Raw genomic sequence first — 19,473 nt, 5'->3', positions numbered from 1 at the left:
GGAACTCACACATTACTTAGGCCATGTTGACCTTCAACCCACAGGCACAGACCTGCCTCTGCCTTCCAAGTGCTGGGACTTAAAGGCATTCACCAGCACACCTGACACATAGTCAATGTGTATGTGTGTGCCTGAGTGTATGTATGTGTACTTTATGCTTTCAGGAGCCCTTCAAGGACAGAAGGGTGGAGTGGAACCCCTAGAACTGGAGTTACAGGTGCTAATAATCCACCTTGTGGGTGCTGGGGCTGAGCCTGGGGCCTCTCCAGGAGTAGGATGTCCTCTTAACCATGAGCTGTCAATCCAGCCCCCATTTGTTATTTTGGTATTTTAATCCATACGAATTGCTAAGTCCAAGCAACTCCTTAGGGACACTTATTCATCGTTATGTGTACCCAAGAATGACCCTGGACTTCAGAACGGAGCCAGAACACAGCCAGGCTCCTTAGTCTGGAAATACCCCAATCCTGGTCTCAAACTTTAGTGTACTTTGACACTCAGTTGGCCCATATGTTGTAACTGAAACTTGAATTGACTTTCAAATTTATTTATATAATGATTAGATTTCACAGCAAAAGTTTGGCCACAAGGCCATTTTCCATCATTTTCACAAGGGATTTGGAGGGGGCTGTTTCTCATTCTCTCTCATTCCCCACCCCCTCTCTCCCCACTTTGGTTTTTCAAGACAGGTTTTCTCTGTGTAGCCTTGACTGTCCTAGAAGCTGCTCTGTAGACCAGGTTGGCCTCAAACTCACAGAAATCTGCCTGCCTCTGCCTCCCAAGTGCTGGGGTTAAAGGCGTGCACCATCACCATCCTTTCCCTGTATTTAAAACAAAACAAAACAAAACAAAACTCATTTGCCTCAAACTCATGAACCTCCTGCCTCAACCTTTTGGCACTGGTCTCCTAAACCTACACTCTTATCATTCTTTCAAAGTAAAATTAAAAGCTAAATTTATAGTAGGCTGCTTCACCCGAACCCTAAAAGCAATGGCGCTTTCACCACCTTTTCGCCCCTACAGTCAAATGAGTCGAAGAACTACCAATAATTATGACACACGCCCCTGCAGAGTGAAGCACACCACCTTGGATAAGGGAGGTGTTTGAAAACGGCTGCATCTGGAGCTCAAGAACCATTTACAAAATCAATCAACGAAAAGACCCAACCAACCAGCCAACCAACCAAGGAGCACATTACTGCTTTGTTATGGAGGCTAATGGAGGATATTACCAAGGTGTTTGGATTCACTCCTCAACAAGCTCTGCGCTTTGAGATAGATGCTCTCAATAAACAAACGAGCAACACGGAAAAACAACAAGATGCAGTTACTGCGAATTCCCAGAAAAGCTTGTGAATGAAGGAGTGGGAGCAAGCGCGGCGGGTAGCACAAGGCCACGCCGGTGAGGTTTCCCTCGCTTTTCACCAGGCATGGGCAACGTGGCTCCTCCATGCACGCCCACCTCCTCCAGGCAGCCCTCCTCCCCACCCTCCTGCCCCGCCCTTACAGGATATCCTCGCGGAAAGAGGTGCCGTTGTTGAGGTTATGGAAGCGGACGGAGACGCAGTCCCTGACAATGAAGGAGCACCTGGTCTCCTTTTTGTAGGCGCTGAAACACTCCTTGAAGTCCTCGTAGGTCTTAAAGCAGCTGCCTAGCTCCATGGCCGGGGACTGGCCCTCCCAGAGCCCAGAATCACACCAGGGGTCAGAGGTCACTGGGTAACGGCTGGCACCAGCCCAGGTGCGGCCCAGACTGAGTGACTTATTGGGAGCTTGGGAGGAGCCCAGAAGAGACCGGTAACAGCAACCTGGGAGCGACTTTGCTCAGTGACAGAAGGGAAATGACACTCATCCCTTATTATTCATCTCCGAGGCTCCGCCCCCTCGCTGATTCACCCAATCACACTCGGAGTTCCACAACTGGCACAAATATCCTCCAATCTTAAAATAGAGATAGCCGCGCCCACTCTGAAATTGACATACACATCGACCAATCCTAATCTGCGTCTCGCTCACCGAAGCCCTTGGGATTTCCGGCCCCTGGAGCGACCTGCCGGAAGCGCTGGGAGCCTATATAAGTTTCCGCGTTTCTTTCATCCGCAGCGAGCAGTGAAAATGTCAGCTCCAGAGGATCTGGGAGATGCTCATGGCGACGCCGACCGCGGCGACCTTTCCGGGGACCTCCGTAGTGTGCTGGTCACCAGCGTGCTCAACCTCGAGCCACTAGATGAAGATCTCTACAGGTAGCCGGCGGCATCTCTGAACTAGGCTTGCACCCCTGAATAGAGTCGCGATTACTGCCATCTCCCCGTGAACCACAATTCAGGGGTTAAGAGTTCAGTGCTGGGTGCAAGCTCTGCTGCAGTTAGAAGGCGTGTCCCTGACATCCTTGCTCTTCAGGAGGCGATCTGGGAAAAGAAAAAAGTGTGTGTGTGTGTGTGTGTGTGTGAGAGAGAGAGAGAGAGAGAGAGAGAGAGAGAGAGAGAGAGAGAGAGAGAGAGAGAGAGAGAGAGAGAGAGAGAGAGAGAGAGAGAGAGAGAGAGAAAAGGGAGGGGAGGGGGAGGGGGAAGGGGAGGGAGAGAGAGAGAGAGAGAGAGAGAGAGAAGGGAGGGGAGGGGGAGGGGGAAGGGGAGGGATGGAGAGAGAGAGAGAGAGAGAGAGAGAGAGAGAGAGAGAGAGACTCAGTTACCCTACAAGGCAGCTTAATCTGGTAGACTGAGTCAACAAAGCGAGGGCAGTGATTTCCCTGAGAGTAACAGCTGATCAGTTTTAATACACAACTCTAATAAGCTCCCCCGGGTGTGTGTGTGTGTGTGTGTGTGTGTGTGTGTGTGTGTGTGTGTGTATGTATGTGTATGCGTGTGTTCAAGCCATCCCTGTACCATTAATTGGGGTCTGGTAAATCATTACTTAACTTGGGGTATGTTTTCTTCCAGGCATTACTGAAGTTGGTGATTGCAACCTGGGTTTGTAACAGTTTTTGGTTTTGTTTAGAGACAGGGTGTCACTATATATAGTCCCGACTGACCTGGAATTCTATACACACACACACACACACACACACACACACACACACACACACACACACACTGTTGCCTTGGAACACACTGGGATCCACTTGTATTTGCTTCCTAAGTGCTGGCAGGAGTTCACCTCAAGGTCTGGCTGGTTGTTTTGTTTTGTTTTGAGACAGGCTCTCTGTATAGCCCTCCCTGGCTGACCTGGAACTACATATAGACCTGGCTGGCCTTGAACTCACAGAAATCAGTGTATCTCTGCTCCCAAGTCCTGGGATCAAAGGTGTATACCACCATGCTTGTTTACTGACAGTTTTGACCTGTATAGTTCTTATGATTTTTATCAGAAGCTATCTTTCTTCCAGCTAGGTAATTCCTGTGTCAGGCCAGGAGTGCTTTTCAAATTGTATTGTAATAATAATAATTAAAAAAAAGATAACCTCAGGGTGGAGAGCTAGGACTCAGGGTTCAGGCTCCAGCACTAGGCAAGCCCTTTCACCTAGAAGGCTAGACCAGTGTGTTCATCTGTATTCAATTTCACAACCTCAGACCCTTGGACAGTTAGACTTCTTTTTTTTTTAAAGGGAGTTATATGGGAAGTCTTGGAGCCCTTTTAGCTCTGAAGCTAGTTCAGAACTAAAACTGCCTTGTTGTGGTTAAGAAGTGCCAGTGGCAAGCCTTCATCTGTACAGTCCAGCCCCAGACCTGGTTTTTGGAGTTCCTCATGTCCTTTCAAGGCCTCAATAAACCTCTGCCTTCTGCCTTTCCCTGGCTTGAGGTGGGGAAGAAGCCGTGGACTTGAAACTGCCCAGGATTGGTAATGGTTGAGTTGTATGGACTTGCTTCCTGTGTTCTTGCTGGAAACAAGGGAGTTAGCTCCCTCTGTTTGACTGAAGTCCATAGAAAGCTTGGGTAGATGTGAAGGCTGAAGGTTTGTACCGTGATATAAGAGATTTGAGAGCGGACTCTTTGGCCTCCCTCGGGTTCTGAAAAAGGACCCAAATAACCTTAGATCCTTTACTTGAGGCTTACGGAGTTCAGAGCGCCCCTCAAGTCTTTTCCACTTTCCTCTCCCCACAGAGGAAGGCATTACTGGGTACCTACCTCCCAGCGGCTCTTTGGGGGTCAAATTGTGGGCCAGGCCCTGGTGGCTGCAGCCAAGTCTGTGAGTGAAGACGTCCACGTGCACTCCCTACACTGCTACTTTGTCCGGGCAGGTAAACCCCGCACCCTGGTGCCTTGCTTGCAGCCACCTTTGGTAGCCCAGTGGTTACTTCTTCCTTCCTGGCTTTGAAGGCTGACTCAAGAGAAAGAGAATTAGAGAGGAGGATGAAGAAGGGAGAGAGAGCTGATTCTTCCTGGGGCTGGAGGTGTATTTCAGTGATTTCAGTAGCAGAACACTTGTCTTAGCAGGCATGAGGGTGACCTGCTTCATCCCTAAACAGCTCTTAACCAACAGCTCCTCTAGTTTCACCAGTTTCTGACTTCGTACCAAGTGGAGAAAGCCAAATGTGTGTCCCTGACCAATCACATACATGTCCCCTTCTCCATGGTTCCCCTGCAGCTTTCCCAGGCCCACAGCCTCCAGTCTGGGCACACCCAGCACACTCCCTGTTCTCTGCTGTAGACACGGCCCATTCCCATGCCTGTCTGGGTCTCTACCAAACACATGTGACAGCCACATGTTGAGAAGTCTGTCAAAAAGGAGATGGTATGATATTCACACTTGTAATTCTAGCATTTGAGAGGCAGAGGCAAGAGGATTGCCCTGAGTTCCAGGCCAGCCTAAGCTATAGAGTGAAAGCCTGTCTCAAAACAACAACAACCACCCCAACCAACCAACCGACCAACCAAGAAATCAGGATGAGTAGAACAGAGGTGGCTGTCTTACTAACTGTGACGATGACAGCCCATGGATTTACTTAGGGTCATTATATCCCTATGTCCACTGCAGGGGACCCGAAGGTGCCAGTGCTGTACCACGTGGAGAGGACACGGACAGGAGCAAGCTTCTCCGTGCGCGCTGTGAAGGCTGTACAGCATGGCAAGGCCATCTTCATCTGCCAGGCCTCCTTCCAGCAGATGCAGCCCAGCCCCCTGCAGCACCAGTTCTCCATGCCCGCTGTGCCCCCGCCGGAAGAGCTGCTGGACCACGAGGCCCTCATTGACCAGTACTTAAGGTGAGGCCTGCGGATGGACTCGAGAGGCAGGCTTTCTTGTTGTGCTTGCTTACTTTTTAAATTTCTTTGATTCTTTAGTTCTTATGGCTCCATGGATAAAACCTAGGAGCCTAGTGTGTGCTAGGTATGTTCTACCACCCAGCTACACCCCGGACCTATAGTAAAAAACCACATTTGGGTCCCAGGCATAATCTGCAGGCCTTTAGAGACAGGCAAGTCTGTGAGAGTTCAAAGCTAGCCTGGTCTACATGGGGAGTCCCAGCCAGCCAGCCTTATGTAGAGAGATCATGTCTTTAAGTGAAAAAGAAAACAGCCCTCAGATGCATTCTGATATTTCTTTACTAGTCTCCATTTCCTTTTTTTTTTTTTTTTTTTTTTTTTTTTTTTTTTTGGTTTTTGAGACAGGGTTTCTCTGTGTAGCCCTGGCTGTCTTGGAACTCACTTTGTAGACCAGGCTGGCCTTGAGCTCAGAAATTCACCTGCCTCTGCTGGGATTAAAGGCGTGCGACACCACTGCCCGGCTCCATTCCCTTTTAAAAAACTAGTAGTGTGTGTGTGTGTGTGTGTGTGTGTGTGTGTGTGGCGTGCGCATGTGCATGTGCATGGCGTGTTTGTGCACATGCACACCACAGCATATAGAGGGCAGAGGATGACTTCATGGAGTCCGTTCTCTTTTCTGCCTTTATCTGGGCTCTGAGGATGGAACTCAGGTCCTCAGGCCTGTATGCCACCTCGCCTGCCTGCTCTTTGTTTTTAATTTTTTTTATATGTACTTATTTAAATGCAGGAGTACTCTGTCTGCATGTACGCCTACATGCCAGAAGAGGAGCCCCCATGTGGGTCCTGGTCCTGGGAATTGAACTCTTGACCTCTGGAAGAGCAGCTGGTGTTCTTAACTGCTGAGTCATCTCTCCAGCCCCCTGCCTTTATTTCCAGTTAGAGTGTGTTGTATGAAGTCACGGGTTTCATTTTGACAGCTTCATGCATGTGTACTGTATTTTTACTCTATGCCCCCACATTACCTCTCGTCCCCTTTCTCATACAGTCCCAGGGCAGTGTTTTCAAGCTCTGGTTCCTAGTCTTGACTATGTACTAAAAGTATACACTAGATCCAAGTACTTGGGAGGCAGAGACAGATGGATCTCTGTGATCCCCAGGTTAGCTAGGGCTACATGAGACCCTATCTCAAAAACAGGGAGAGGAGAGCGGGCTGAAGAAATGGCTCAGCCAATAAGAGCACTCGGTACTCTTGCAAAGTGTGGCTTCCAGCACTCACATGGTGGCTCGTAACCACCTCTAATTCTAGTTCCAAAGGCTTTGGCACCTCCATCTGGCCTCCACAGCCAGGAAACACAAACGTCATGCACATGCATACATGTAGGTAAACACTAATACATATAAAACAAAAACAAATGTTATATATATGGGGGGGGCAGTCTGGGAGGTATTCTCTGATAAACATGTGCTTAGCGTGCCCAAGACTCTAGATTCATCCCCAATACTGCATGCACATACATATATGCATATATAAATATGTATGTACACAGAAATGTATGTATTTTATATACAGTATATAGAAGCAGAAAAGGAGACATTAAAGTCCAGTGTGCACCTAGGGCAAGAGCCCTCTGTGCCACTTGAGTTTCAGTGTTAGCACATGCACATGTGGGATCACAGGGGAAGGCAGAGCTTACACTCAGCCAGCAGCCAGCACTTGGGGTAGCTTTAATATTACTAAAATATTGGTAGATGAGTGAGATGGCTCAGCAGGAAGAGGTGCTTGCTGTACAAGTCTGATGACCTGGTTCAATCCCCAGAGCCCATATAAAGGTGGAAGGAGAAACTGATTCCACAAAGTTGTCCTCTGATCTTCACACACGTGCTGTAGAACATGTACATACTCTCCACACCCATCCATCCTCAAGTTCTTTTTTTAAGATTTATTTATTTTATTTATATGAATGCACTGTCTTCAGACTCACTAGAAAAGGGCATCAGATCCCATTACAGATGGTTGTGAGCCACCATGTGGTTGCTGGGGATTGAACTCAGGACCTTTGGAAGAGCAGTCAGAGCTCTTAACCGCTGAGCCATCTCCCCAGCCCCTCTGCACCCATGCATAATAAATGAAGTAAAATATTTTAAAATTTAACTCTAAGTTCAATTCTCAGTACTTGACCAACAGTAAACGACCTTTACAAGCACTCGGTAAATAAATAGCCATCTCCAGTCCTGGGCTGACGCCCTTCCTGCTTCAGGCCTGTGGCGCAGCAGCCTTGGAGTTAATGCGTGGCAGAATGAGGCCCTCCTCTCTGACCCTGCGGCAGAGTACGGCCTCTGGTCAGTGTCTTCTAAATATTTTGACTCTTCCTTGGTAACATATTTCTCATTGAGATCACAACAAATAAAGTTTGATATTTGTTGGATGTAGGGAAGATTTCTGGATCTAGACACACGCACGCACGCACGCACGCACGCACTTGCGCACTTGTGTGTGCAGAGTCTGGCCAAGGACTGCACCTCTGTTAGTACCTACCTGCTATAGGATTTCCCATCCCTCAACCTCGCAAGGCTCTGCTCTAAATCCATACATTAGATTATGCCTTGCGCTAATCATAACTCCCACCTCAAGGTTGCTTTGAGGATTCAATAAGAGGTATACAGGCACTTAGCTATGTAGGGGTGCATGAGGCTTAGTGTGTGCAGAAATAAAAATAATGTAGTATTGTTAAAGGAGCCTGAATTTAGGACTGTGCTCGTCAATAAGGTAGCAGCTGATCCTATAGGCTATCTTAAATTTATGAAGTAAAATGAGCAATTCTTTTGTGTGTGTGGTGCTAGGGATCAAATCCCCAAGGCTCTGCGTGCTAGGCAGCTCCCTGCCATGGCGCCTCCTCTCTTCCCACATCCCTCATTGATCTTGTTCTCTGGTACAGTTGCTACATTCCCGGTCCTCAGTCTCATGTGGCTAGTGGCTGCCCCAGTGGACAGTGCAGATGACCAGTCCACCAGCGGCACGCCTACTAAGAACTGAGGATTTCACGGAAATGGAGTCCCCCGGCACACAGTGCTTCCAACTGCTTAGGACAGAGAATGCAGACATATCAGGAGGCTTCTCTCGAATGTACACAGTAAGGAAATGGTTAGATACATAAACTGCCCAACACCAGATCTCCCTTGGTGCTCTGAGCAAGCCACCTGGGTTCCTATGCTCACCTCTTATCAGTTGACCACACTTGCCATGTGAGGTTGTGCCAAGGCATGAGTTATGGTCGTGTGCAGTGCTTGGATCAGTACCTAGGCCTTAGCTGTGTATAATGTTTGTTGTGAGACAGGTCACATTATTACTCTCATGTTTCAGGAGGGAAAAATAGGCTCAGAGAGATGACTAACTTGCCCAAGGCTGAAAAGACAGGGAAGGGATTCAGACACAATATTGTTTTGTCAGCATCACGAGGAAGCTTTGCAGAGCCCCATGGCAATTGTTGGGGATCAGAAAGGGCAGCAGAGAGAAGTTCCATCTCCTCAGACCTCCATGTCCCTGTGTTTACTTCCAGGGATCCTAACCTTCAGGAGAAATATCGAGTGGGGCTGAACCGAATTGCTGCCCGGGAGGTACCTATTGAGATCAAGCTGGTGAACCCACCCACCCTGAACCAGCTACAGACACTGGAGCCCAAACAGATGTTCTGGGTGCGAGCCCGGGGCTATATTGGTAAGAGGATCCACGATTTGGAGGAATACACTTCAGGAGTCTAGCTAGGCCTTGCCACTCACCTGCCCTCTGTGGCTTGTTTCCTAACAGGCTCTCACCAGAGCCCTACCCCTTTAACATGAGAATGAGGTAACTGTAATCTCATTGTTGGAGCTTTCTGGGGGGAAGCAAGCTGCCTTGCTGAGTGAGGTTCTTACTTAGGTTGGCAGCTAACCATGGGATGTCTTTATGCAAATTAGTTCCAGGACTAGAGAGAGTGGTGAGAGGTGAGAGACTTGGAAGAGCCGGTTTACATTTAACTTAACCTCTGTCCTTTCTTAGAACTCAGTTATTCTTACACACAGACCCCTACCCTGGGTCAGGTGCCCTTACACAAGGACTGATTTGTGTATGGCAGCCCCTTTCTCCTCCACCTCCCTGCAGGTCCTGAGCTGGAAAGGCCAGGAGCCCAGGGCTGATGGGATTGGGACCTGTTGCAGGGGAAGGTGACATCAAGATGCATTGCTGTGTGGCTGCTTATATCTCTGACTACGCCTTCCTGGGTACGGCATTGCTGCCCCACCAGGCCAAGTATAAGGTGAACTTCATGGTCTCGCTGGACCACTCCATGTGGTTCCACGCCCCATTCCGAGCTGACCACTGGATGCTCTACGAGTGTGAGAGCCCCTGGGCTGGTGAGTGTGGGCCCGTGGGTCAATGTCTGTGGGATGGTGGGGAACCTGCTTCGTTTTGGATGCTGCTGCCTCTTCCCACTTCCTGGGGCTCCTTGTACTGTGGCCCCCTAGGCATTTGTGTTGTCTTCAAAAGTATGGGAACATGCCGGGAATGATTGACTTCATCTCAGAGACCAGTACAGGTGGCCAGGCTACTTCAGGTCCCCTATGTGCACTTGGGCAAATCCAGTTTGAAGCTCAACCAGTCTCATGTACTCCTGCTGGCCTTGAGCTCTGTATGGAGTGGAGTCTGGCCTTGAACTCATGCTCATTCTGGCTCCACTGGGAGCCACAGTACCCTGCTTCTCAGTGTTTTCATCTGAATAAATATGCTTGTTAGACCACACCATCTAAACCTCATAAGCCATCAGACTGCCACTAGAGGGAGCTGTTTCTGGTCAGATTGCATTGTGCCCAGCAGGTCCTGGATCAGGTCCAGGAAAGTGCCTTTTCTTTTTTCAGACAGTCTCATGTATCTTAGGTTAGCCTTGAACTCACTATGTAACTGGAGGTGATCAATACTGTTTGATCCTCCTAACTTTTCCTGAGAGCGGGGATCAAATCCAGGCCCCTTATATTCTAGACAAGCACCCTGTTAACTGAGTTACATCCTCAGGAAACTGAGTTTTGGTTTTTTTGGTTTTGGTTTTTCCAGATAGGGTTTCTCTGTATAGCCCTGGCTTACTTGGAACCTGCTTCTGTAGACCAGGCTGGCCTCGGACTTACAGAGATCCACCTGCCTCTGCTTCCTGAGTGCTGGGATTAAACGTGTGTACAGCCACCACCCGACTATAAACTGTGTTTCTAAGACACTCCCTGAGTGATTCTGTGAGTTAGCACCGTGGGGCGGGGCACTGTGGTCTGTAAGGGTACCACTTCTGGATGCCCTGTGGGAACAGAGAGAAACCCAGACTCCTCAAAGTCTACTGCTTTATAAACGGATGAAACTTAAGCAACTCTTTACAGTCAGGAAAGGATTCAAGTACAAACACCATTGCTCACAAGATTCATGACCTTGAAGTTAGGACACTCAGTCTGCTTTGGCCTGATCCTTGGGACCAAGTTCCCGAGCCTGTTTGTACTTTAGTGTCATTGTCTGGAAAACAGGACATGGAGCGAGGTCCGTGCTCTGTGGCTACAGTTAGATCTCGGTGGGCTCTGCTGTGTGTGAGGAAACCTGAGTTAGCCTCCTGGGGATAACTAGATCAGGCTCAGAGCCACCAAGGGAGAGACAGGGAAAGCAGGTCACACCTCGTGAGCTCAGGTCCTCTCAGGTGCACCCTCCCCTTGTGGTGATTTGGGTGAATTACCGCCTGGGAGGACTTGGCTTGATGTATCAGAAAGGAAAGAATGGGATTTCTGACAAGTGGCAGAGATGTGGCAGTCAGTCGGCTTGTCCCAGCCCCTCTGTGATCTTTGTGAGGAAGTAAGCAGATTTGTGAGAGTGGGCTGGGGCCTGGGGAGCACACCCCCTAGCGACTATAACAGGCTCACATGGGGCACTTGGCACTTTAGAATCATGATGTTCCAGTGTGCTGTGGTTGTATGGGGGCGGCTCTTCCCGGTATCCAACCCTTTGCAGGCAAAGCAGGCTTGAGCTGAAGCAGGGGCCATTCTCACCCTTCTCCTTGCTCACAGGTGGCTCTCGAGGGCTAGTGCATGGGCGGCTGTGGCGTCGGGATGGGGTCCTTGCTGTGACCTGTGCCCAGGAGGGTGTGATCCGATCGAAGCCTCGGGTATCAGAGAGTAAGCTATAGTCACAGATAACTGGCTGCACCTGGGGCTAAAAGGACTTTCCGATGCCGCTCCTGAGACAGGAGTCCCAGCTTCCAGTTGGGCTTCCTGCCTCTTCCATCCAATAAAGAGACTGCTAACTCTGGAGTAGCTGGTCTTTAACAGAACTACAGCCCTCCCCGCGCCTCTGAAGTCCAGGACTCCAGCAGCAGTTCCCAGCCCTTCACCAAGCTGTTTGACTGGTTTAAAGGCCCTGACCTTGGAAGCTGTGGTAGGCTGAAGAACCCGTGCCAAGACTTCCTCTTGGTACCATCCTAGAGTAACCCCAGCCATAGCCTGTTCTGAGTCCTGTCTTGCAAAACAAAGTTCCTCTCAGTCTGCTACAGACTCCTTCTGGAAATACATTAGGGACTCCTCAGCCCTGCCCCTAACCTGGGGCAGCCCCTTTCCTAGTCCTGGCCTTAAGACAGGACAAAGTTAGTCCAGCACCTCTTTGATGAGCAGCTCCTTGAGGCTGGGGGGTGGGGTAGGGGTAAGGCCTGCCTCCTGGAGGGCCTGAAGCTGGGCCTCTGACTGCCGTTTGTCTAGGCCCAGGCGCCAGGAGAGCCGGACGTGGGCCTCAAGAAAGGGTGCCAGGAAAGGATGGGGTCGCTTGTCCCCCAGCAGCTGCAGAGCCTTCTCACAACACGCTCGTGCTTCCCCGGGGTCCTCCAGCTCCTGATGGCACACAGCCAACCCAGCCAGAGTCAACAGGGGGCGGTCTGGGCCAGAAGGGGTGCCCAACTGGGTCTGCAGCTGCCAGGCGTTGGCCCACAGTGCCAGAGCCTCACGATAAAGACCAGTGCAGGTGAGGCTCTGTGCCCGCCGCAACTCAGGCAGCACAAAGAAGTCCTGCAGGTCTGGAGCTTGGCGTAGCTCGGGCACTGCCTGCAGGTGGCCCAAAAACTGTTCAAAGGCCCTGCTGCGACGGGCAATGGTTTCTGCAGTAAAGTTCCGGCGTAGGCGCTTCCGGGGAAAGGAGATGGCAGACATGGGGCCCCGGAATTGCCGCTGCAGGTTTCTGTGCAGCCGCTCAAAGTCCGAGTATCGGCGAGAGATCTGGGCTGGCTGGCGATCTGGTGGCCCTGGGCCCATCACGGCGAGGGTGTAGAGCTGTAGGAAGGGCGGATGTGAGGGCTGATTTAAAACATCTGTGTGTCTCTTCCCTCCCTCCCCTCCATACTCCGGGCTCTGCTCTTCCACCTCACCTCTTCTTGGGACTGGCGCAGCGGCCCGGAACCCATTCTCATCTTACCTGAGGCTCCTCTGAAATGACCCAGGCCCAAGGCAGCATGGGGGAAAAAACAGAAATGAGCTTCAATGTCTGGGGCTGCCACCATGTTACCGCTATGGGGAATGCTCCTTGCCCCCAGGAAGTTAGTTTTTGGGAAAGCCTTAGGAAAGCCAGGAGTGAACTGAAACCCAGACCCTTCTTTTGGGCCTCTGAGCCAATCTGAGAGCCAGCTTGGAGTTATGTGCCACTCTGGATACATTCAAACCAGACCAAAAGACAGGTCTTCAGACAGCCTCAGTAGCAAACATTATGAGTTCTGTGGACCGAGACTCATGTGACCACAAGTCAGTCTCCCTGTGGTCCCAGGCAAAGTCGTAGCCCCCAGATCCACCTCTGCTCTAGTGAAAAGTTCCTAGGGTAAGGTCACTGTCTGCTCAGGTATGGAATGCATTGGTGGTCAAGGTTTTTAGGTGGCACACACCAGAGTATACTGCATCATACACAGGGTGATTCCTGCTGCTAACTGATTCCTTTCTGGTTTTGGCCCTTGAGACAGTCTCACTGTGTAGCCCACGATAGCCTCTAATCCATAGTCTTCTGAATGGCAGGACTAAAGGAGTGTGTCACCATGCCCAGTCCCTTTAATTCTTTTTTGTTTGTTTTTTGTTGTTGTTGTTTTGGGTTTAGTGTCTGTCTCCCCCCACGTCCTCCCCCACGTGCATGTGCCTCTGTGTGTGTGTGTGTGTTGTGTTTGGGCACACATACCTGAGCCTGATGCCGTCATTTACAAATGGGGGTTGGAGGAAACCTTTCAGGATTGGGTTCTCTTCCTCCATCCTGAGATTTGAGGACAGCTCAGGTCATCGGGTCATGACAAGTGCTAGGCTATTTTGTTTGGCAAGATTGTGTTTTGTTTTTTGAGACAGTCTCATGGGTCTTGGCTGACCTCAAGCTTGTTCTGTAGTCAAGTGCTGACTCTACAGGGATACCCAATACACCCAGTGTATGCAGAGCTGGGGATGGAAGCTGGAGCTAGCCAGTCACCCTACCAATGAAGCAAGCCACACCTCCAGTCCTCTGCAGGAGTCCAAGGTCTTTGTAGCCCAGGCTAGCCTTACTTTTGGTGATCCTTTTTGCCTCAACTCCAAGTGTTGGGATCACAGGCATAAGGCACCATGTCTGCCTGCCTGCCCTCCTTCCTTCCTTCCTTCCTCCTCCTCCTTGTCCTTCTCTGTTTTCTCTTCCTCCTCCTTTTTTTTTGAGATGGGGCTCTCCCTTTGTTGTTTTTGGCTTTGACCACCTAGGCTCAGGTAATCCTCCTGCCTCAGCCTTCTAAATAGCTGGGACTACAGTCATGCACTGCCATGTTTACCCTTTATCTTAAGCACAAATGGATATTTCATTTACACAATTCATCTTTATTTTTGGGAAAGAGCCAGAAGTCTCAGTTCAGCGCACTCTGCAGGGAACAGCATTTGGAAGCTGTTTAAAGAACCTTGGGCCTTGTGGGCACGCTGTACCTCTGAGTGACATCTTCAGCCTCAAACTGTGTGCGTGTGCGTGCGTGTGTTTATCTTCAGTCCCTGACTCCATTTTTCAAGACAGGGTCTCATGTAGCTCAGGCTGCCTCAAACATGCTATGTAGCTGAGGATGACCTCCTCCTGATTTTCTTTTCTTTACATATTACATGTATGCTTCACTATGCCAAGGTCTGTCTGTCTGTGTGTCTGTCTCTCTTTCTTTGTATGTTTGTGTGTTTTACTGTGAGACAGGGTTTCATTAAATTGCCTGAGATTGCCTTAAATTCACTCTGTAGCAAAGGCAATCCTCAAACTTATGACTGCAGCCTCCCAAGAAGATGGGTACAGGCCAGAACCACCGCCCGGCAGCTGTACACTTTTTTTTTGTTTGTTTGTTTGTTTGTTTTTTTTTTTTTTTTTTTTTAGAGACAGGGTTTCTCTGTGTAGCCCTGGCTGTCCTGGAACTCACTCTGTAGACCAGGCTGGCCTTAAACTCAGAAATCCGCCTGCCTCTGCCTCCCGAGTGCTGGGATTAAAGGCGTGCGCCACCACTGCCCGGCAGCTGTATACTTTTTAACTTTTCTTTTTCACAAGTAGTGCTAGAAAGGTGGCTTTTAAATGTATTTTAGAAAAAGAGGGTTCCTTTAAAGAACAGTGCTTTAAGAGCAGTGCTGAGGCAGGCAGGACTGAATGCTCAAGGACTGCCTGGGTTACACAGCAAGTTCAAGACCACCCTGGGCCACTTAGTGAGACTATCTCAAAATAGACATTAAAAAAAAAAAAAAAAAAAAAAAAAAGACTGAGAATATAGCTCAGGGGTAAAGCCCTTGCTTAAGCATGCACAAGGCCCTAGTGTCAGTACTACCTGCCCCTCAAAGTTAAGCAAAGAATGAGACAAGTTACACTTTATTTTTAATTGTATGTGGCGGAGGTGGTGATGTGTGTGCTGACTAGTGGCATTTGTGCATATATGCCACAGTATCATATGGGGGTCAGAGCAACATTGGGAGGTTGGTTCTTTCCTTCCACCATGGGTCCTGGGGGCTAAACTCAGGTTGTCAGGCAAACACCTTTTCTGGCTGAGCCATGTCCCAGGCCCACTGACATTTTCAAGGAAACAAAAGGATATAATGATTCCTGTTTGTGAAACACTAACCAGGATGACTACAAAGTGTCCCCACACATCCGAGATCTAAAGTAAGGATTAGTTACGACTAATGAGATTGATGCCCAGCTGAGGGTTTAAATGGAGCACCTGCAAGTGTTCCATATTAAAGGGCTGCATTCACAGACATTTTTCTCAAATGTATGCAATGGAACTGTCAATAGCCCCGTTATTCCAGTTAGGTTTACCTGGTCTTTCTTCTTTTGAAGATTCACAGTGCTTAAAACAAAAAACCCATTTCACACCCATCAACTTTATATTCAAACATACCGACTAGATACTGTTGCCTTTCTCTCCATCCCCCTTCCCCCAGGCTGGCTTTGGGCTCCTGACTCTCATGTCTCCATCTCTCAAGTACTGGACATATAAACCCACCTGCCAGGCCTTGATCTTGTTTTTCTACAACCCTAAGAAAAAGTATTTTCCACAGGCCACACTGGAGGAAAAGCTGCTCTATGCTTATTCTTTAAGATTTTTATGTATAAAACACACTTTGATCATATTTATTCCTCACTCTTCCCTTCTATTTTTAAATTTTTGCCAAAGACCATTTTCTATCTGCTTCTTTTACCTGATGCTTATAGTGACCCCCCCAACTTAGGTCACAGTGGTTGTGGCTGTCGGGGCTCAGCTGCAGGCCAACGACCGAGGACTTCCTAACTTGCATGAGGCCATGGGTTCCATCCTCAGTAGCACTGCATGCCGTGACTGCTGTTCTGTCGACTGCCTCGTGCTGGACCATACTTCTCCATCCTGGTGTCATTTAACCATCAACAACCCTGCAAGGACGGTATCTTGTCTCTGTCAGCTGAGGAAGCAGGCTCCCGGAGGAGTGAAGGTCACAGCACTGGCCCTGAGATCTGATGCTAAAGCACTTACTCTTGACCTCCAGGAGAAGAAATACGGAAACATGGGGTGCCCACTGTACAGAGGAGGAGGCTTTCCACCTAGACCTCTTGAGTCACCCACGTTCCTTTCTGAGAGAGCTGCTCTTTGCTGACTGATTCTTGGTGTCCCCTTCCTGTGCATGACCCCTTACTCACCTCAGAGCTCTGGAACATTGGCCACTTAAGATTGGACCATCAGGGGTTAGGAGTGTGTAGTTCATGGTACAGCATCTACTTAGCATGCCTAGGATTTGATGCTTAACAAGATATAAAGCCTGTAATCATCTATCAATGCCTGCACAAAATGGGTGTGGTCCTCGTTACTAACAGCCACAGAGAAGGGTGGAGAGACCCAAATGTGGGACAGACCTCTGTCTCCAGGCCCTCTGTCTGGCTGAATCAGAGGTAGAAGAGGGACAGGATAAGCTGGGAGTTGTTACTGCCAGGACTGACCAGGACCGGCTAGCTCAGATGGCTTTTAGACCTGAAGGGACAGAACCCGGTGGATCCCTTGTCTTTCCCCTTCACAGCAAGGAAAGCAGGGACTCTAGACCTGGCTCCAGACTGCTGTTTACTCCTTAGCCCTGATGTGCTGGAGGTGGGAATGCGGGAGAGCTGATGCAGCAGGATGTTGCAGCAGGCTCTCCATTCCTGACATTGCTCATCTGAAGTTAGATAAGAATACAGGCCGAATATCCTTATCCAAAGTGCTTAGGATCAGAAGTAAATATTTCAGATTTTGGAATATTTGCATATATATGTATGTATGTACACACAAACACATATATATTTCTTAGAAATGGGACCCAATGCTGGGCAGTGGTGGTGCACACCTTTAATCCCAGCACTTGGGAGGCAGAGGCAGGCGGATTTCTGAGTTCGAGGCCAGCCTGGTCTACAGAGTGAGTTCCAGGACAGCCAGGGCTACACAGAGAAACCCTGTCTCGAAAAAACCAAAAAAGAAATGGGACCCAAGCCTAAATACAAAATCAGTGCAGTAAATATTTTGAGACCCAGGAGCCTGGGCTTGAGCTTATGTAGCTGAGGCTGATCTTGAACCCCTGATCTGAGGGACTCCCCTTTCCAGGGCTGGGACCACAGGTGTATGCCACCACACCCCTTCCGTAGAGCTGGACAAGCGCTCTCATCCACTGAGCATTCACTGCGTCTCTCCTAACACTCACCTGTATGCACTTTATGGACACAGCCCGAAGGGGGTTTGGTTTTTGTTTGTTTTGAGACACGGTTTTACGTTGCCCAAACTGGTTTTGCTGGGTCTCTGGACTGCCCTTAAACTGACACTCACACACTCAGCTCTGGAGGTAGTTCTATGTTATTTCCAGGGTTTGGATAAAGTTCAGAACTCTTGGGCACTATAAAGCAAGTGCTATATCAATGAGATACATTCCAATTTGTCATTTGAAATTTTTTTTTTTTTGAGACAGGGTCTAAATATGTAGCCTTAGCCCAGGTTAGCCTTGAACTTGGGGGCAGTCTTATTGCTTCAGCCTCTCAAGTCCCTATGCAACATTTTTAAACAGGCCTACATTTTGAGCACACATCACGTGAAGTTAGGTGTGGAATTTTCCACTTGGGGCATCACGATAGCACTCAGATGCTTGGGATTTTCAAGCATTTCAGATTAGGGAATTTGAAACTTTATAGCTATCATTTTAATCTATCACAGGGCCAGACAATGCTAAGGTTTCTGTGCCTAGTCTCACTTACCTCTTGTTATAATCCTATGTATTGTCTACTGCTCAAAAGAGGAAACTGGGGGCCATTGAGGTCACAGAAGCTACCCAGGGGGAAGCCTCTGGTAAATACAGGGAATGTGAATCAAGGCTGATCTGGATTCAAAGCTGGTTTCCTTAATCCTGACCCGAGCAACCAGGTCTCAATGCTGTGTCCTGCTGCAGTTGACAAAACCCCACAGGGTACAGGACAGCACACACATCAGTTCTAAAACTCAGAACTAGGACAGGAGGCAACTCCTATGCCACTTTCTCAGTTTTAGAGAAACTGAGTCATTTGCCTGAGAACTTGTTCACTGACACCCATCTTGTGTGGTCTCAGTTCCCCCAGGTGTAAAATAAGGACATCCATTTATAACTGCATAGCCACGACACCCTCCCCCTACCCCACTCCACCCCCCCAAAAAAGCTGTGGTACTCCCTACTTTCTTTCAGACTTCTAGACTCACAGCGCAAGGGTTCCTGGAACCTCACTCACCACGTACTTGGAGGGAGGGTCCTTGACAACATTGGCGCTGGTCACCTCAAAGAGCAGCCGCTGTGGAACTAGGGTGTTCCGAGACTTTTTCCAGAAATCCTGCAGCTGGCGGGCCAGGAGTTGACTGCTCCGTTGTCCATCAGGTGGGGGACTTCGTTCTGCACAAGCACATGACTAGTCATTATGGGGCTAGCTAGCTCCAGATTTAACGTAAAAAAATGCCATGACCTCATTCACGGGAGAGAGATGTGCTTTATCCTAGCGCCTGGCTAAATCTCCACCCATAGCAGCTAGCACACCATACATTTGTTTCCCTAGTCCTGTGCATTTAATATCCACAAAAAAAACCCGAGATGGTGTGATTCCCAGAGTGTTATGACTCAAGGTCACACAGCCAAACGGTGTCTGGAAGAGCTTATAGTGTCAACAGTTTCAGGGAGATAACTCATAGCCCCCAGGATGCTCTCGGACGGCGTCCATCGGGGAGGCCTAACCAAGGCCCGGGGTTCCTGTCTGTCCTCCCGCACTCGCCTGCGTCTTCTCCCGATGTCCCGTCTCCAGAGGGCGGCGAGTCGAGGCCCGCCTCGTCGTCCTCGTCTTCGTCGTCAGGATCATCCTCTGCACTGGTGAAGCTGAGGGTGCCACTGAGGCGGGAGGACAGGCCCTCGGCGTCGTCGTCCTCCAGCTCTGAGCTCTCAGGGAACTGCTCGGCCTCTGGGCCCGCTGCCGCCGCCTCCCCGGGGCCATCGCTAGCCAGGGCGTGTCGCAGCCGGTGCAGGAGCCGCGAGGCCATGGCACCCAGGGGGGAGCGCGCCACGCTGGGTCCAGGGCTGGAGAGGGAGGGGACCCTCGCCCGGAGAGGGCCCGGGGGCGTGTCGGGGGCGGGGCACAAGAGGCCACGCCCACGGGCCGCTGCCGCCCGGGACGTGCAGGAGGCCGGCCAGTACTCTCTGTCCCTCCCGCAGGCCGGGACGCTCCTCCACCCACAGCGTCCCAAGTGCGTTCAGGGCGGGCTCCTGGGATTTGGTGCAGCGGC

General features: G+C 49.8%; 3 protein-coding genes across 14 annotated transcripts in view; 1 reads left to right on the top strand and 2 right to left on the bottom strand.

Moving 5' to 3' along the window:
- Zswim3 (zinc finger SWIM-type containing 3) overlaps positions 1 to 2,136 on the bottom strand; it is a 17,799-nt gene extending 15,663 nt beyond the window's left edge. The window contains exon 1 of one of the 5 annotated variants that reach the window (XM_076930217.1): positions 2,017 to 2,136. Coding sequence is in view for 1 of the 5 variants with exons in the window: in XM_034493569.2 (XP_034349460.1) it covers positions 1,508 to 1,662 (155 nt within the window). In the remaining 4 variants the exon portion in view is untranslated. Of the gene's footprint in view, positions 1 to 1,507; positions 1,957 to 2,016 lie in introns of those variants that run through there. The other 4 variants (XM_034493569.2, XM_076930214.1, XM_076930215.1 and 1 more) reach the window with 4 other exon arrangements.
- Acot8 (acyl-CoA thioesterase 8) lies at positions 2,104 to 11,506 on the top strand. Of its 3 annotated transcripts, none has more exons than XM_034493602.2 (6): positions 2,108 to 2,243; positions 4,098 to 4,234; positions 4,972 to 5,197; positions 8,755 to 8,912; positions 9,392 to 9,586; positions 11,264 to 11,506. In XM_034493602.2, exons 1-6 carry the CDS (start codon positions 2,116 to 2,118, stop codon positions 11,380 to 11,382), a joined length of 963 nt encoding a protein of 320 aa, XP_034349493.1. In that variant the 5' UTR covers positions 2,108 to 2,115; the 3' UTR covers positions 11,383 to 11,506. The 3 variants fall into 3 exon arrangements, with proteins under 3 accessions (XP_034349496.1, XP_034349493.1, XP_076786338.1); XM_076930223.1 differs by having other exon boundaries at positions 10,281 to 11,506; XM_034493605.2 differs by lacking the exon at positions 4,098 to 4,234 and having other exon boundaries at positions 2,104 to 2,243.
- On the bottom strand, positions 10,542 to 19,473 carry Snx21 (sorting nexin family member 21). Of its 6 annotated transcripts, none has more exons than XM_034493620.2 (3): positions 18,969 to 19,473; positions 18,438 to 18,595; positions 10,542 to 12,511 (listed from the first exon to the last, which is right to left on the bottom strand). In XM_034493620.2, the coding sequence occupies exons 1-3, from the start codon at positions 19,228 to 19,230 to the stop codon at positions 11,837 to 11,839; spliced, it is 1,095 nt and encodes a 364-aa protein (XP_034349511.1). In that variant the 5' UTR covers positions 19,231 to 19,473; the 3' UTR covers positions 10,542 to 11,836. The 6 variants fall into 6 exon arrangements, with proteins under 6 accessions (XP_034349511.1, XP_076786336.1, XP_076786334.1 ...); XM_076930222.1 differs by having other exon boundaries at positions 12,354 to 12,511; positions 18,445 to 18,595; positions 18,969 to 19,472; XM_076930221.1 differs by lacking the exon at positions 18,969 to 19,473 and having other exon boundaries at positions 18,445 to 18,589.

This window comes from Arvicanthis niloticus, chromosome 2 (genome assembly GCF_011762505.2).
Source record: "Arvicanthis niloticus isolate mArvNil1 chromosome 2, mArvNil1.pat.X, whole genome shotgun sequence".
Taxonomy (NCBI): domain Eukaryota; kingdom Metazoa; phylum Chordata; class Mammalia; order Rodentia; family Muridae; genus Arvicanthis; species Arvicanthis niloticus.
This window is presented reverse-complemented; position numbering and strand designations above follow the sequence as displayed.

What these genes read in the sequence shown, in the direction of transcription:
- Acot8 (XM_034493602.2), top strand. Translation starts at nt 2,116, where the DNA reads ATGTCAGCTCCAGAGGATCTGGGAGATGCTCATGGCGACGCCGACCGC. An exon ending in CTCATTGACCAGTACTTAAG is followed by an intron (nt 5,198 to 8,754) that starts GTGAGGCCTGCG and finishes GTTTACTTCCAG; the next exon opens with GGATCCTAACCTTCAGGAGA. An exon ending in GTGTGAGAGCCCCTGGGCTG is followed by an intron (nt 9,587 to 11,263) that starts GTGAGTGTGGGC and finishes CCTTGCTCACAG; the next exon opens with GTGGCTCTCGAGGGCTAGTG.
- Snx21 (XM_034493620.2), bottom strand. Translation starts at nt 19,230, where the DNA reads ATGGCCTCGCGGCTCCTGCACCGGCTGCGACACGCCCTGGCTAGCGAT. An exon ending in GACATCGGGAGAAGACGCAG is followed by an intron (nt 18,596 to 18,968) that starts GCGAGTGCGGGA and finishes GTGCTTGTGCAG; the next exon opens with AACGAAGTCCCCCACCTGAT. An exon ending in ACCCTCCCTCCAAGTACGTG is followed by an intron (nt 12,512 to 18,437) that starts GTGAGTGAGGTT and finishes CCCTTCCTACAG; the next exon opens with CTCTACACCCTCGCCGTGAT.